The 18,161-nt window shown below is 40.7% G+C and overlaps 1 protein-coding gene across 1 annotated transcript in view; it reads left to right on the forward strand.

Moving 5' to 3' along the window:
- VIPR2 (vasoactive intestinal peptide receptor 2) overlaps positions 1 to 18,161 on the forward strand; it is a 220,151-nt gene that overhangs the window by 24,189 nt on the left and 177,801 nt on the right. Inside the window, exon 2 of the mRNA XM_006874432.1 lies at positions 17,984 to 18,091. Coding sequence (XP_006874494.1) covers positions 17,984 to 18,091 — 108 coding nt within the window. The remainder of the gene's footprint in view (positions 1 to 17,983; positions 18,092 to 18,161) is intronic.

Genomic DNA, 18,161 nt, shown 5'->3' on the forward strand with positions numbered 1-18,161 from the left:
CAGTGAAAAATAGGAAGACCCTCAACAAGATGGATTGGCGCAGTGGCAGCAGCAATGGGCTCACGCTTAACAATGAATGTGAATGGCACAGGACCAGGTAGCATTTTGTTTGGTTGTACATAAAGTCGCTATTAGCTAGAATCCATTCGACAGCACTTAAAACACACACACACACACACACACACACACAGAGCACATGTTCTCACCTGACAACATCAGTCCTTCCACCCAGCCAGGACACTTTGTTGGATGTTACATCTGTCTTGTGACTGCAGGGAGTCTCCTGTCTCAGAAAACAACTGTGTCAGCTCCTAAGACCAGGGCCAAAAGGAGCTTTCCTTTCCCCACCTCTCTGAATGTGGCCCTGTGGGATTGACAGTCACCTGAAGAGGGAGCCAGAAACCTCACTTCTGGGTTGTTGTTGTTAAGTACCATTGAGTCGATTCTGCCCCATAGCAACCCTGTGTAGGATTTTCAAGGAGCAGCTGCTAAGCTTGAACTGCCAACCTTGAAGTTCAAACTGACTTTGCAGTCCAGCACATTAACCCACAGCACCACACCAGGGGTTTGGGATGCAGGACTCCAGGCAGCTCAATGCCAAGCTCATGCTAGAAGTGGCTTCACCAGTACTGGAATTTGTGGCTCCCTAACAATTCTATGGCACCTAACAACAACAACAACAACAACATTCTCATCTTAATGAGCAGAGTCACTGCTTGTTTACTTCATCTTTTCTATATGTTTGAAAGTCTGTATAATCAAAATGTTGAACGAGAGGTACAATAAACTCTTATGAGCTCACTACCTAGATTTAACAGTTGTTATCATTTTGGCATATTTGCTTTATCGATATATGCTTTAAGGAGCCCTGGTAGTATAGTGGATTATGAGCTGGGCTGCTAGCCACAAGGTCAACAGTTCGAATCTACCAGTCACTCTATTGGAGAAAGATGAGGCTTTCTGCTCTGGTAACAATGTATAGCTTAGGAAGCTCCATATGGGTTCACTATGAGTCAGAACTGACTTGGTGGCACACAGCACCCATCATATATATGGAGTTCTGATGTGGTGCTGTTTGGATAAGCACCAGACTACTAACCTGAAGGTTGGTGCTTCAAACCTACCTGCCACTCCTCAGAAACCCTATATAAGGTTGCTATGAGTTTGAACTGACTCAACAGCACTTAACAACAACAACATATTAATATAATTGTTGTTGTTGGTGGTGGTGGGTTTGTTGCTGGTGGTTTTGAACTGCTAATCCTGTGGTTAGCAGTCCAATGTTTATCCTACAATGCCAGCAGCTTACATACATGTTGTTGTTGTTTCAAAGCTCACTTTGAAATGGGTCCAGAATCATAAGCATTTTTTGATTGTTATAAAGTGCAATAGAGTACATTCTGGCTCATGTGACCCTGTATAGGGTTTCCAAGGAGCAGCTGGTGAGCTTGAACCACTGACCTTGCAGTTCAAACGACTTTGACTGGTTACTAATTGAAAGCCTGGTGGTTCAAACCCACCCAGAGGTGCTGTCTACTCCTCACAGCTGGTCACATCTATGAAAACCCTGTGCATCAGTTCTACTCTGCACACAATAGGTCACCAGGAGTCAGAATCCACTTGATGGCATCTGGTTGGGTTTGGTTTTTATATATGTTTATAGACTGTATGACACGTATTCTGTAGAAACACTTCCACATAGCTGCAGACACCTGACTTCACATCCATAAGCATTTCAACCTGCATCTCCTAAGACTAAGCACATTTCATGCATAACCAAAATCCCAGGACCATATCTAGAAAATAAACAGTAATCTTCTATTATTTCCTAGGTAACGAATACTTCATAGTGTGATTTCCCCAATTTTGTACAAAATGCCTTTGTAGCACTGTTTTTTTTTTGTTGTTGTTGCTTTGCTTTTTTGAAAAAAGGATCTAAATAGGATTCCTGTTTTACATTTATTGTTATGTCTCTTAAACTTGTTAACTCAGTATAGTTCCTCCACTTTTTACCCATGGTTAATTTTCTTGTTGCACCCTGTAGTCAGGTGGAGACATCCTTAATCCTTAGTTCTACCTTAATCTATCTTAATCCTTGTTATCGGTACCGACTCATAGCGACCCTGTGCACAACAGAACAAAACACTGCCTGGTCCAGAGCCAACCTCACTATTGTTGCCATGCTTGAGTCCATTGATGCAGCTACTTGGCCAGTCCATCTCATTGAGGGTCTTCCTGTTTTTCTCTGACCCTCCACCTTACCAAACATGATATCCTTTTCCAGTGACTGGTCCCTCCTGACAATATGTCCAAAGTATGAGAGATAAAGCTTAGCCATCCTGGCCTCCAAGGAGCACTCTGGCTACACTTCTTCCAACACAGATCTGTTGGTTCTTTTGGCAGCCCATGACACTTTCAATATTCTCCTCCAATGCCATAATTCAGAAGCATCAATTCTTCTACAGTCTTCCTTATTCACTGTCCCGCTTTTGTATGCATATGAGGTTATTAAAAATACCATGGCTTGGGTCAGGCGCACCTTAGTCCTTAAACTGACACCAGAACGCCTTAGTTCTACCTAATCCTTACTCCTTAGTTCCACCTTAATTCTTAGCTCCACCTTAATCCTGCCTCATTCACAGCTCACTTTGAAATGGGTCCAGAATCATAAGCATTTTTTGATTGTTATAAAGTGCAATAGAGTACATTCTGGCTCATGTGACCCTGTATAGGATTTCCAAGAAGTAGCTGATGAGCTTGAACCACACTGACCTTGTGGTTCAAACCAACCTTACAATCCAGCACATTAACCTATAATGTCAAACCAGGACTCAATCACAGACATAGAAGCTAGGATTTATCATACATCACAGAATGGAATAATAATATGGCTAGAAAAGTCATAATAAGCAGTTAGCTGCTCTGCACTGTGGAACATTATACAGCCATTACAATTACAAACCTCTCTGAAGATATCTAATGTGTTTTGTCATCATCTCAGATAATGAAGAATTTAGTACTGTTACCTTTAGAATAAAGTATGATATAGTGGAAAGAGACTGGCATAAAGAGAATATGGTGATCCCTGTGGATCTGTTTCCAGTGGGGTTTTTTTTATGACCTTGATCGAGTCATTTAAGCTCTTCAAGCATAGACATCCTCTTCTGTAAAACAACAAAAAACACACAAATGTTGAACTAGGTATGCCAGAGGTTCTTTCCAACTTTAAAATTCTGCCGTCTTTTAAAAATGGTGCTGTCTTCTGGCCAACTCTTTAAAAATCAATCCACTTTCTATGTCCTTTGTTCTTCCCTGATAGAGGGCTGGTGAAGAAGCTACTCAATAGAGTGAAGAAAGCATAGAATTCATTTTTAAAGTGCTTGCACTCATTCAGTGGTGTTCAGTAACTAGTCTGTCTGGCTTGAGTCATCCCTGACCAGAATATAGAAATAGAAACAATCATAACAGCAAAAACCTACTAGCAATGCCAAACTAGCTCTTCTCCACTCCACAGGACCCTGTGATGAGCCTCCCTGGCCCTGCAGGGAGAGCACTTCCACCTGTTTGTCAGGTGGCAGGACAGTCTCAGGAGCTGACTGGCTTCTCAGAAGGCCCAGCTTCTTAACTTATAAATTCTCACTACTCACAACCCCTGAGGTGAAGGTGGATCACTATCCACCACTGGGAGGTGACATAGCCCAGTGAGGTGTTTTCATTTACCCTAGAGTCTACCTGCCAAGGACTGTCCCTGGTACTTCCCCTTACTTCATTTCCAAGTTCATCCAGGTGTGTGAGTAGGTGGCTTTAATGTTCCTCCATTCACTCTGGAGGAACAGGCCAAGATTAAAAGCCACCTAGACAAATTGGTTTTTATTAGGCTGGACCTTTTGGATTCTTTAGTTCACCCCTAGTGCCCATATTCCCAACACTCCCATGCCCAGTAGTGCAAATGGATAATGTGCTCTGCAGCTAACTGAAACTTGGGAGGTTTGAATGCACCCAGAGGCAGCTTGACTAAAAGGTGGTATACTTCTGAAAAATCAACCATTAGGGTCACCATGAGTCAGAGTAGACTAGACCATAACTGGTAACTGGTATGTTTGAAGTTGGTATTGGGTGCCATCAAGGCAGTACCTTCTCATAGCCACTCTATGCACAGCTGAATGAAACTGCCCGGTCCTGCACCAACCTGACAATCATTGCTGCATTTGACCCCATCGCTGCTGCCACTGTTCCAATCCATCTTGGGGATCTTCCTCTTTTTCTCCGACCCTCTGCTTTACCAAACACTATCTTTCTCCAGTAACTGGTCTCTCCTGGTCATATGTCCAAAGAATGAGAGACAATGTCTGGCCATCCTGTACTTCTTCCAACACAGATCTGTTTGTTCTTTTGGCGGTCCATGGCACTTTCTGTATTCTCCTCCAACATTGTAACTCAAATGCATCAGTTCTTCTACAGTCTTCCTCATTCACTGTCCAACTTTCACATGCATATGAGATTATTGTAAATACCATGGCTTGTGTCAGGCGCACCTTAGTCCTCCTCAAAAGGATGTTTTTGCTCTTCAACACTTTAAAGAGGTTTTATGTAGCAAATTTACCTAATGCAATACATCATTTGATTTCCTGACTGCTGCTTCCATGAGTGTTAATGATTGATTTGAGCAAAATGAAGTCTTTGACAACTTCCATCTTTTCTCCGTTTATATGGATATTATTTATTGGTCCAGTGGTGAGGATTTTTGTTTTCTTTATGTTGCAGCACAGCCCATACCGAAATCTGTAGTCTTTGATCTTCATCAGTTAAGTATTTTAAGTCGTGTTTGCTTTCAGGTAACTGATACAGTCTAGTGATTGTGTGTAGAGGCTTAGCCACTTACTAGCTACCTTGGGCAGTTTAATATACTCTCTTTGCCTTAGTTCCTCATATGTGAAATGGGACCAATAACCTTTTAGATTTTCATAGTGATTAAATATGTTAATATATATCAAGGGCTTAGACCAGTGTCTGGCCATTGTAGTAGTATTATTTGTGTTAGCTACTGCTATTATTGTTATTATTACTATGATTATTGGGCACAATGAAAACCTGAAAAAAATTGTGCGGTCTGTTTGCCTTTAAACATCACTTATGATCTAGCTGGTTGTTTTCCCATTTGCATCCTTCGTTTAGTGTTGGTATAGCAGGAGCAGCAGTTAGTGGGGAGGTCAGAGACCTGTCCCTGCTCTGAGTCACCATGAGCTCATCAGAGCTGTAATCATAGTAACAAGTGTCACCACCACTGTTTATTGATGGCTCACTGTGGACCAAGCACTACGTCAAAAGGTTTTCACAATTACCTACTACAATGCTCTGAAAAGGAAAGTATCTCCATTTTACAGATGAGGAAACTGAAGCCTTGGAGAGAGGTTATGATATGCTTAGGTCAGAACTAGGAAGCTGCAGAGTACGGCTTCAAATTCAGCAAGTTCTCCTAACCACTACACCTTTCTTTCTGTGCTTCTTTCTCATCCTTTGCATCTGACAGGAGGGAGGCTTGCCACCCATGCTATTCAAACCTGAATGTACATCAGAGTCACCTGGAGGGCTTGCTAAAACCCAGTTCTTTTGAGGGCAAAAGAACATGTCTAACAAATTCTCAGGTCATGCTGCTGTTGCTGGTGGTCCAGGACTACATTTTGAGAACAGTAAACTGTCTACAAGGTTCTTTCTGTGGGTCTCTAGTCCTTTGAAATGCATCCCTGTCTATTCATTGGTAACACTGAGCATCTTAAAACAAAACAAAAACTATGTCCATGGAAAGGAAAGCAGAGCCCCTAGAGTGTGTGTCCAGGTAAATATGGGCCTGATGACCCTTTGCCCCCACCTTCATTGGGTTAAAGAGGAAAGACCCAAGGGCTGAGTTTCAGCAGCTTTCTGTCTATCCTACTTACTGTCTGCAGAGTCTCCATCTAGCCTTGTGTGTCCTCATCAGAATTAAGGAAGGCTATTACTCATTGTTTCCTTTTAATGTTGGAACAATAAGAAGAAGACAGAAACACTGTCTAGCAAATTTCTGGCACCACTTCTTAGCTGAGTCAGCTCAGGAATATTACTGTGTATAGGTAAAAGTCCATTATAACTGATAAAATCAAAAAGAAGAATTCTGTATAATACAGCTACTTCCATGTCCTGCTAAATGACCCTTTGAAACGGCTTTGTCCTGTCCACAGCACATTCTATACAAGGAGTGATCAGGGTACAAGAAGTACTTTTTTTTTTTTTTGGTTTCTCTTGAGGCAAAATTATATATATATATATATAATTCTGTAATGAAAAACCTTTGAATTGTGTGCTTTCATTGTGGGCAGATAGAAAGGGAGGCCAGTTGAGCAGAGTTGAATTGATCCCAAACTGAGGTCTTCATCATTTTTTTTTTCTTCCAGCCATTAAATAGCAAGTACTTTTCAGTTTCTATCATTCTTTCCCCCGTCAATCATCCTGTATCATCTTATTCACATAAGTACACCCTAGTGAACTCTGAAATCGTCTGGACAGCAAGAAATCCAGGAGGAAGAAAGGGATAAAACAAATTGTATCCTATTCTTCTTTCTTGATCTTGCTGCACTCAAAACTTTTTTCTTTTTGTTCACTCAGGTGTACTTGACTGGCTGCTTAGTGTCCTATATGTAGAGCTTCTTGAAAGAATCAAAACGATATCAAGTAGATTATTCCATTACTGCTAAGCAATTGAAATCCCTCATGTGATCATTATGAAGGGATTTTATCAGATGATTTTGTTGGGAAGAATGCCATGATGATGACAGTGAACTCTGACCCTGGCTTTTGCTGGGGTTGTGCTTGTAAAATCCTTAACATCTTAAATATCCTCTTGGTTGAATAAGTTAGCCATACTGCAGGAAGAGAAGAAAATTTCATTCATTTAGTGTGTGTTGCTTGCAGTGCACTGGGATATTACATGAACTAAGTCAGGTTTCTGGTCCTCTGTGAGATCACTGTCATTCCTAAACTTTCTTGCTGGGTTCAATTTTTCAGTTACCTGTGATTTTAAATTTAAAATCAACTTTCTTGAATAAAGAATGTTGTTGGTGATATTTATTTTTAGTGTAGAAGGAAGTATACTATAAGCTGTGGCTGATTTGACACATTAAAACCAGAAACCATTTCATTTCTTGGTTTTTCCTTTTTTTCCATTCACCTGTTCTTATAACCCATTCCTCACATAACTTCTTCAGAAAGGTAATGCAGGGAGATAGCATTTCCTAGTGTGATTCTTTTAAAATTCAGTTTTGAATCATGGTGACCCCTGAATGGAACTGTGTTCCATAGGGTTTTCAGTGGCTGATTTTTCAGCAACAGACCTCCAGACTTTTCATTCCAGGTGTCTCTAGGTAGACTTTGGAATCCCTGAGTGGCAAAAATATAATAGTGAAATGTTCAGTCCACCCAGAAACACTCCATGGCAACTGGATTGATTTTTTTTTTTTTTTTCCATGAGTAAACTCTGTTAGCCTTTCGGTTAGCACCTGAACATGTTAACTGTTTGCTCCACTCAGGGACCCAGTTTAATCTTTAGCCCATTGCATCAGAGTCAATTCTGACTCACAGAGACCCTGTGGTACAGAGTAGAATTGTTCCCAAAGAGTTTCCAAGGCTGTAAATGTGTATGGAAGCAGACTGCCACATTGTTGTCCTGCAGAGCAGTTAATGGGTTCAAACTGCCGACCTCTTAGTTAGCAACTGAGGGTCTCGCCACTGTAACACTAGGCTGCCTGGATTCATTTTTTTTTTTTTTTTTTGGTTTTTTTAAAAAAACTTTTTATTGTGAATTGAGTGAAGATTTACAGAGCAGTCAGTTTCACATTTCAATGTGTCCTATATTTCATGTCATTGATTGCAGTCCCCTGAGTGTAACATCACGCATACCACTTCCTCCCTGTGCTTCTTATATCCATTCCTCCTTCTGCCCAACCTTACTGAATTTTACCCTTGGGTAAATACTGCCCTTTTAATCTCAAATGGTTGACCATTCTATGGTGTGCGCACCTCACTAGTGTTTTTCCCCATCCCTTGCTTCCTTATACTTATCCCTTGCTTGGCTGAAAATCAAGCCACAAGGTTGAGTTCAATTCCAGACCTGAAGGGTGACCAAGGGGCATAGTCTCAGGGTTCTTCCAGTCTCTGATCAGTAGTAAACCTGGTTCTTTTATATGATTTTGGGTTTTGTCCCACATTTTCTCCCACTCTATTCAGGACCTTCTAATGTGATCCCTTTCACAGCAGTTTGTGGTGGTAGCTGGGGACCATCTAGGTTCTTCTGATCGCAGGGTGGCAGAGACTGATGTTCACGTAGTCCATTAGTCCATTGGATTATCTCCAAGCATCTTCAATTTTCATCACTCTTCTTTCCTTTTGATAGAAAGAGGCCAATACCTGCACCTTAGGTGGTCACTTGTGTGCTTTTAAGATTCCACTTGCTACTCACCAAAGTAGAATGTATACTATTGTCTTTGTGGACTATATTAAGCCAGCTGACCATGATGTGCCTTGAGACTACAGTCCTGAGCCTGCAGGTCCAGTGATTCATTCCCGCAAAGTGTTCAGTAATGTCTAAGAAGTTTTCATAACTTTGCCCATGTTTGCTACACCAATCATGGATATGTCTGCATCAAAGGTACTGTGTTGTTGTTGTTGTTAAGGGCCATTGAGTCAGTTCCGACCCATAGCAACCCTGTATATGGTTTCCAAGGAGCAGCTGGTGGGCTTGAATCACCAACCTTGTGATTCAAACTGACTTGGCAGTCTAGCTCATTAACGCACAGAGCCACACCAGGACTGTCAGAGTTTCTTTATTTGTATACTTCCACTGTCCCTTCTGCACCCGTTCAACCTGCATGTCCATCAATGTATCTACCCAAATATGACTGTTATTGCAGAATTAGGTGTTATGTAGCCCTGTTCCCTTTAACGCTTGCACTTCTCCTCATGTCTTCCCATGCTGCCATCATTCTTGTGTCAACCTCCTTCTTACTGTGTATTGTCCCTTCCTCTTCACCCAAGTTAATACATGCCTACCCTCTAGCCTGCAAATTATACCCCCCACCTCCTTACCCTTCATTCCAGAGTCCTGCTATGGCGCTGTGGGTTAATGCGCCAGACTGCAAAGCCATTTGAACTGCAAGGTCAGCAGTTCAAGCTCACCAGTCGCTCCTGGGAAACCCTATACAAGGTCGCTATGGGTTGGAACTGACTTGACAGCACTTAACAACAACAACAAACCCTTCATTTCATCAAAAAAAAAAAAAAAAAAAAACTATTTCTTTTAGTGTGTAAACCTTTTCTCGGCTTTTGAAAATAGTGGTCTCATATAGTATTTCCCTTTTTTTGATTGACTAATTTCACTCAGCATGACTCCAGTTTCATCCATGTTAAGAGGTGTTTTGCAGATTCATTCTTTAATATTACCTAGTATTCCATACCATAGGTTGTTTATCCATTTTTCCATTGATGGGCAGTTAGGTTGATTCCATCTTTTTGTTATTATAAATAATGCTAAAGTGAATGTGGATGTGCAAAGATATATTTGTATCGTGGTTCTTATTTCTCTAGGACATACACCATATAGAGGGATTATTGAGTCATATGAAATTTCTGTTTCCAACGTTTTGAAGAAATGCCATATCGTTTTACACCACTTTACAGTGCATGAGTATTACAATCTCTCCACAACCTTGCCAGTATGTGTTGTTTTCCATTGTTTTTTTTTAAACTTTGCTGTTAATGCTGGGGAGAGATGATATCTCATTGTTGATTTGATTTGCACCTCTCTAGCACCTCTATAAAGGAGTCCTGGAGTCCTGGTGTGGCACTGGGGTTAATGCGCTAAACTGCAAAGCCGGCAGTTCAAGCTCATCAGCTACTCCTTGGAAACTTGATATAGGGTCACTATGGGTTGGAACTGACTTGATGGCACTTAACAACAACAAAAACAACAAAGGAGTCCTGGTGTAGCACTATGGGCTAATGTGCTGGACTGCAAAGTCAGTTTGAACTGCAAGGTCAGTGGTTCAAGAAACGAGGGATATCATTGCTGATGTCTGATGGATCTTAGCCGAAAGCAGAGAATATCAGAAAGATGTTTACCTGTGCTTTACTGACTATGCAAAAGCTTTCGATTGTGTGGATCATGACAGGCTATGGACAACATTGCAAAGCATGAGTATTCCGGAACACTTAATTGTCATGAGAAATCTGTACCTGGACCAAGAGGCAGTTGTTCATACAGAACATGGGAATATTGAATGTTTTAAAATTAAGAAAGGTGTGTGACAAGGTTGTTTTCTTTCATTATACTTATTCACCCTGTATGCTGAACAAATCATCTGAGAAGCTGGGTTCTATGAAGAAAAACGTGGCATCAGGATTGGAGGAAGACTCATTAACAACCTGCAATATGCAGATGATACAACCTTGCTTGCTGAAAGTGAAGAGGACTTAAAACATTTACTGATTAAGATCAAAGAGCACAGCCTTCAGTAAGGATTACATCTCAATGTCAAGAAAACAAAAATCCTCACCACTGGGCCAATAAACAACATTCTTATCAATGGAGAAAAGATTGAAGTTGTCAAGTACTTCATTCTTCTTGGATCAACTATCAACACTCACGAAAGCGGCAGTCAAGAAATCAAATGACATATTGCATTAGGCAAATGTGCTGCACAAGACCTTTTAAAAGTGTTGAAGAGCAAAGATGTCAGCTTGAGGACTAAGGTGCACCTGACCCAGGCCATGGTATTTTCATTAATCTCATATGCATGCGAAAAGCTGGACAGTGAATAAGCAAGTCCGTAGAAGAATTGATGCCTTTGAGTTATGGTGTTCGAGGAGAATATTGGAAGTGCCACGGGCTGCCAAAAGAACCAATAGATCCATTTTGGAAGAAGTACATACAGCCAGAGTGCCCCTTAGAGGCCAAGATGACCAAACTTCATCTCTCATACTTTGGACATATTGTCAGGAGGGACCAGTCGCTGGAGAAGGTAAGATGGAGGGTCAGAGAGAAAGAGGAAGACCCCCAATGAGATGAAATGGCGAAGTGGCAGCATCAATGGACTCAAGAGTGGCAACAATAGTGAGGTTGGCCCAGAATTGGGCAGTGTTTTGTTCTGCTGTGCATAAGGTTGCTATGGGTCGGTAAGGACTCAATGGCACCTAACAACAACAATTCATCCACTTGCCATTTTTCTAGGTATTTACTTTTGTCTTAATTATCATATTTCTAAATAGTATTTTTTTCTAATTTGAATAAAAATCCATTAAATACCTACTATAAATAGAGATTAATGTCTCTGGTGTGGTGCTGTGGGTTAATGTGCCAGACTACAAAGCTGTTTGAACTGCAAAATAGTCAGTTCAAGCTGACCAGCTGCTCCTTGGAAACCTTGTACAGGGCCACTATGGGTTGGAACTGACTCAATGGCACTTAACACCAACAACAGCATACCATACTTACATGCTAAATGCATTCTTTAGTCCTAATACAATGGCTGCTTCACAGTTGTTAGCTTACATTATTATTATAAATTATGAGCACAGTTGAGACATATAACAGTTATCATTACCTTTCTTATATAACTTTTCCTTTTCCTGGAATATCTCCTTTTTCTGTTAATTAAGTTTCTAAATACTGTATTGCAAAAAAATATATAACACCAAACCATCCCCCTCCACAGCACTTTATACTCATGCTAGGTTTGATAATTCATTGCAGCGGCCCCACAGAACTCAGTTACCATGCTTACAATTATGGGGTTTATAAGAGAAGTTAATAGATTACAAATAAGGGTAAGAAATGCTCAGGACACAGTTGTTCAGTTTGCCCACAGGCAGGCCTCCCTCTGTCAGGCTAATGTTACAAAGTTCTTTTAAGGCTGCTGGTAAGTGCCCACAGGACACACCACTCCATCATAAGTCTGAGGCAGTTGGCTCTAGCTCTGTGGATCAGCAAACCTATTAAATGCCTGGAGGTACCCTACTCTGCAAGCATGCTTCCTGTCTCATCACTCAGCTTTACTTGCTCCATGGCCTGAAAAGTTCACTGATCTGGCTCATGCTCTGGCTCTGAGTTCTGCTGTTGCTGTTGCTTTACAACTCCTCTGATGTCACCACATTCTGTCTCTGGGTCAAGAATGTTTAATGCACAGGAATCTTTGGGTCCAAATGACATGTTCTGTTCCTCTTCTTTGATGGGAGTGGGATTCTCACTCCTGTTTCAGTGATAGCTCATTTTATACCCATGGAAGAGTTTCAAGTTTTTATAGTTACAATGAACTCTATGAATGTCCGCAGCTGACTCATGCCATCCTGTCAGTATCTTCTTTCACCCTCTCTTACTCAGACCCATCAGGAAGAAAGTAGCTTGGTGGTAGATACAAAGACCAAGGATAGAATAGGACTGTTAAATAATTCAGTAGACCACAGGCCACCCCCTTTCTCTTGAGAGATGCAGGATTAACCTTCCCACAACAATCATTTTAACTGAACACACCCAGAAAAGCTTGTAAGCCAGACATTTTATGCCTTTATCTCCCCCACTTTACCCAATTTCAACATAGCCTGTTCCTACAACCCTGTACTATCAGGATAAAAAGGGTTCCTTTATGTGAATTAATCCTCTATTCCTGTTGGAACTTTGGGTTTCTTTATTCATAAGTAAAGTCCAATCCAGAGCAAGAATTTTATATCTGTTTAAAGCATCAAACTAATTTCTTCATTTGATTGGATTCTGATCATTTAAGCCCTAGCAATTCAAGCTGGGTCAAATGGGCACCAGCCGTGAATCTGGGAGTCCTCTCACACCTTTCTACATTTCAGACAAGCTGACCACTTCACACAAAACCATCCATCCCATGACATTCTCTACGCATGCTGGGCTTGATCATTGCAATGGCCAAACAGAACTCAAACACTATATTCACAGTGTGAGATTTATTAGTTAACAGGTTATAATTCAGGGTCAGGGCACAGTTCTTCCATCAGGACAGCCTCCCCTCTGGTGTGTCCAGAGGTAGGCCTCTCTGCTGAGTCATTGTTACAGAGCTCTTTTAGGACCGTTGATAAATGCCCACAGGATACACCACTACTGTGTAAGTCTCAGCCTTGGCTTAAGTCTAACTTCATGAGTCAGCAAACCCCGCTCCCTCAATTAACTTTCTGGAGGTACCCCATTTTGTAAGCAAGTCTCCTGTCCAGAGTCACTCTGTTTTACTTGTTCTGTGGGCTGGAAAGTCCACTGCTCTGTCTCATACTCTGGCTTTTGGTTCTGTTGCTGCTCCTCTGCCACTCCTTTGATTTCAGAACTTTCTGGCTTTGCATTAAGTAAGCTCTGTGCACAGGGATCTCTGGGTCCAAAGAACACTCTTGACTCCTAGTCTTTGCTGGTAAGAAGATCCCCCTACTTCTGCTTCTGAGATGACTCATTTTATAACCATGCAAGAGTTTCAAAGTTTTGTAATTACAGTTATCTCTGTTAACATCTAAGGAGTCCTGGTGTGGCTCTGTGGGCTAATGCGTCAGACTGCATAGTCATTTGAACCACAAGGTTGGTGGTTCAAGCTCACCAGCCGCTCCTTGGAACCTCTATAAAGGGTTGCTATGGGTCACAATCGACTCAACGGCACTTAATAACAACAACTGTTAACATCTACAGCTGGATCATGTCATCCTATCAGTATCTTCTCCCACCTTCTCTTACCCAGACCCAGCAGGAAGAGAGTCATTTGGTGGGCGTTACAAAGACCAAGGCTAGAAGAGACATATTGAACAATTCAATATACTACACTTATCAGTAATTATCAATTTTCTTGCCAGAACATTTTAATTAATACACTATAATCAACTACAAAGGTAGTCTCAAACTAAATACCACCGCCCCCCAAGAGCTATTCTATCCATCTCTTCCAGTTCGGGCTGGTTGGGCTCAGGTTCTCCTGTCAGTCTAGCACTGGGATTATCCTTCATTGTTGTTGTTGTTGTTAAGTGCCATTGAGTCGGGTTCTGAAAAGTTCCTTTCCCTTTCATTACCACCAGATCCACTGTTCCCAGGAACCCATGTCTTCTTTTTGGTGTATTCCCTCATAACAGTGGATCGTGTTCACCAACAGACTTATAAATGAGCTTTTACACATCTGGAAAGGTCTTTATTCTGTCTTCATGTTTGCTGGATAGCTTTCCTTGATTTAGAATTCTAGGTAGGAGGTAATTTCCCCTCACAAATGATAAATGTGTTGTCAGTGAGTTCCACTTCTTTGTGCAGTATTGTTATTATTATCATTAAGCCCTTAGGCTTTTCTCTTTATTCTGGTGCTCCAATACTTCCATGTAATGTGTCTTGTTTGTTTTTACTACCTCACTTTTAAGTGCTTTTCTTTGATTGGCGGTGGTGGTGTCTATGTCCTATGAGTCGGAACTGACTCGGTGGCATTCAGAACAACAATGGAATACTTGTATGGGACTTTAGGATAAGCACTGGACCAAAAGGTTGGTTTGAGCTGTAAGCTCAGTAGTTCAAACCCACCAGACACTCCTCAGAAACCCTATACACGGTCAGTATGAGTCAGACTCGACACCATTAACAATAACAACACAACAAGAGTCAGAACTGACTCATTGGCACTTAACAACAGCATTAACAATAATAACAACAACATGAGTCAGAACTGACTCAATGGTACTTAACAACAACAACATTTATGTTTTTGTCTTCTGCTACTCTATCTGACAATATTGTGCTGCTATTCATGAGGTCTGCAGAGGATAAACATTCAGAATTTGTCTGCCTCATCTTCTTTCTAGTCTAGCTTAGTCTGGAAGCTCAGTTGAGACCTGTCTACCATGAGTAACCTTCCTGGTATTTAGAATACTGATGGCATAGCTTCTAGCATCTCAGCAACATGCGTGCCACCATAGTATGACAAACTGACAGGTGGTGGGAAATAACTATTAGACAGTACTTTTATTTACAAAGCTTGGCTTATAGCCAACTTTCCAGAGGCATATCTATGTATCTGAGAGTAAGACACTCTTGTATTCAAACAACAATGTTTATGCTCCATTGATTTATCTGTGACATTATTCTATAGGTCTGGAAAACAGGTTAGAGCAATAACATTTATTGAACTTATTTTTATATAAACTAGCAGATTGCTCCTTCTGTGATAGGATAGTATCCATGTGCCTACAGGGAAGCCCAGTTAATACCACTATTATTCAAATTTATGCACCAACCACTAAAGCCAGTGAGGATGAAATAGAAGAATTCTACCAACTTCTTCAATCTGAAATTGATCAAACATGCAATCAAGATGTATTGATCATTACTGGTGATTGGAATGCAAAGGTTGGGAGCAAAGAGGATCAGTAGCTGGAAAATATGGCCTTAGGGATCGAAATTATGCTGGAGAATGCATGATAGAATTCTGCAAAACCAATGATTTGTTCATTTCAAATACCTTCTTTAGAAAGCATAAGAGATGACTATACACATGGACCTCACCAGATGGAATACATAGAAATCAAATTGACTACATTTGCGGGAAGAGACAATGGAAAAGCTCCATGTCATCAGTCAAAACAAGGCTGGGGCAGACTGTGGAACAGACCATCAATTACTCATAAGCAAATTCAAACTGAAGTTGAAGAAAATGAAAACAAGTCCATGAGAGCCAAAATATGACCTTGAATATTAGTGATCATCTGAAGAACAGATTTGATACATTAAATACTAAAGACCAAAGACCAGAAGAGTTGTGGCATGACATCAAGAACATCATACATGAAGAAAGCAAAAAGTCATTGAAAAGACAACAAAGAAGAAAAAGGTCAAAATGGATACTAGAAAAGACGCTGAAACTTGCTGCTAAAGCAAATGGAAGAAATGAGGAGGTCCAGGAGCTGAACAGAAAATTTCAAAGATCAGCTTGAGAAGATAAAGCCAAATATTGCAACAAAATGTGTAAAGATCTGGAATCAGAAAACCAAAAAGGAAGAACATGCGCAGCATTTCTCAAACTGGGGGAACTGAAGAAAAAATTCAAACCTCAACTTTCATTATTGAAAGATTCTCTGGGCAAATTATTGAATGATGCAGAAAGCATCAAGAGAAGATGGAAGGAATACACAGAGTCATTACACGAAAAGGAAATAGTTAATGTTCAACCATTTCAAGAGGTAGGATATGATCAAGAGCCAGTGATACTGAAGGAAGAAGTCCAAGGTGCATTGAAGGAATTGACAAAGAACAAGGCACCAGGAACAGATGGAATAAAAATTGAAATCTTTCAGGAAAGTGAGGTGGCACAGGAGGCACTCACTCATCTCTGCCAAGAAATTTGGAAGACAACTATCTGGCCAACTGATTGGAAGAGATCCATGTTTGTGTCAATTCCAAAGAGAGGTGACCCAACAGAATGTGAAAATCATTGGACAATGTTTTTGATATCCCATGCGAGTAAAGTTTTACTAAAGGTAATACAGAAACGGCTACAATCATACATTGACAGAGAACTTCCAGAGGTTCAAGCCAGTTCAGAAGAGGCCGTGGAACGAGGAATATCATTGCTGTTGTCCAATGGATCTTGACTGGAAGCAGAGAATATCAGAAAGATGTTTACCTGTCCTTTATTGACTATGCAAAGGCTTTCGATTGTGTGGATCATGACAAGCTATGGACAACATTGCAAAGTATGAGTATTCCAGAACACTTAATTGTGCTCATGAGGAATCTGTACCTGGACCAAGAGGCAGTTGTTCAAACAGAACATGGGAACACTGAATGGTTTAAAATTAAGAAAGGTGTGTGACAAGTATTCTTTCACCATACTTATTCAGCCTGTGTGCTGAGCAAATCATCCGAGAAGCTGGGTTCTATGAAGAAAAACATGGCATCAGGATTGGAGGAAGACTCATTAACAACCTGCAATATGCAGATGATACAACCATGCTTGATGAAAGTGAAGAGGACTTAAAACATTTACTGATGATGATCAAACTGACTGATTGGTGATAGATCATTAAATTAGAGTTTTGAAAGTCTTTAAGATATCATATTATAAGCTATATGCAAATTCCATTAAAATAACCCAAGATCTTGTGAGTAATCTAAAAAGGCTTGTTTGGAACTCTAGGATGAACACTGGACTGCAAGGTCAGTTTGAATTGCGATGTCGGCAGTTCATACTCACCAGAGGCTCCTTGGAATCTCTATATAGGGTAACTATGAGTTGGAAATGACTCAGCGGCACTTAATAACAACATTATCAACTATATCTTGTCAAATATTTTACTTTGAAAATCATGTAAGTCAGGTTTCCTAAATGCACAAGCATACTGTCATCTAGGAGGACCGTAACTTACATGCCTGTTGTTGCTGTTAAGTGCCGTCAAGTTGGTTCTGACCCATAGCGACCCTGTACAGGGTTTCTGAGGCTGTAAATCTTTACGGGAGCAGAACGCCTCATCTTTCTCCCACGGAGCGGCTGGTAGTTTCTAACTGCTGGCCTTAAGGTTCGCAGCCCGATTCGTAACCACTATGCTACTAGAGCTCCTTTACATGCCTAGGGGTATCCATTTTAATGTACTGGGAGAATGCAGAGGTGCAAGAACAAGATAAAGAATTCTTTTAAAATTAAAAAATTACACAGTGAACATTGAACTGCTCAGATACTTCCTACCACAGATACTAGAGTATTTCTGCAGAACTCATTAAAATGCACACAGCAAGTTAATTGTATTCTCAATATTGTTGGTGCAAATGTTTTTCACAGAAAAATAATTTGCAAGATAATGATCTAATTAAAAGGCTTTCTAGTCATAACACTTTCAAGTTGCCTTTTTCCCTCCAAGGAATGATTTATGTGTATTTTCTTATGCATGTGAGTTAGCCATCTTTTTCATTTTCTCTGCCTTTCTCTTCTTGTAGGCTGCAGAGTTGTCTGGGACAACATTACATGCTGGGGCCCTGCTAACATAGGAGAGACCGTCACAATCGCCTGCCCACAAGTTTTCAGCAACATTTACAACAAGCCAGGTACTGTCTATTTGTATTGAATCCCTGTGTTCCCCCCGTGTGTTCATTAAAAAAAATTGAAGACAGCAAG

This window comes from Chrysochloris asiatica, unplaced genomic scaffold (assembly GCF_000296735.1).
Source record: "Chrysochloris asiatica unplaced genomic scaffold, ChrAsi1.0 scaffold00277, whole genome shotgun sequence".
NCBI lineage: Eukaryota > Metazoa > Chordata > Mammalia > Afrosoricida > Chrysochloridae > Chrysochloris > Chrysochloris asiatica.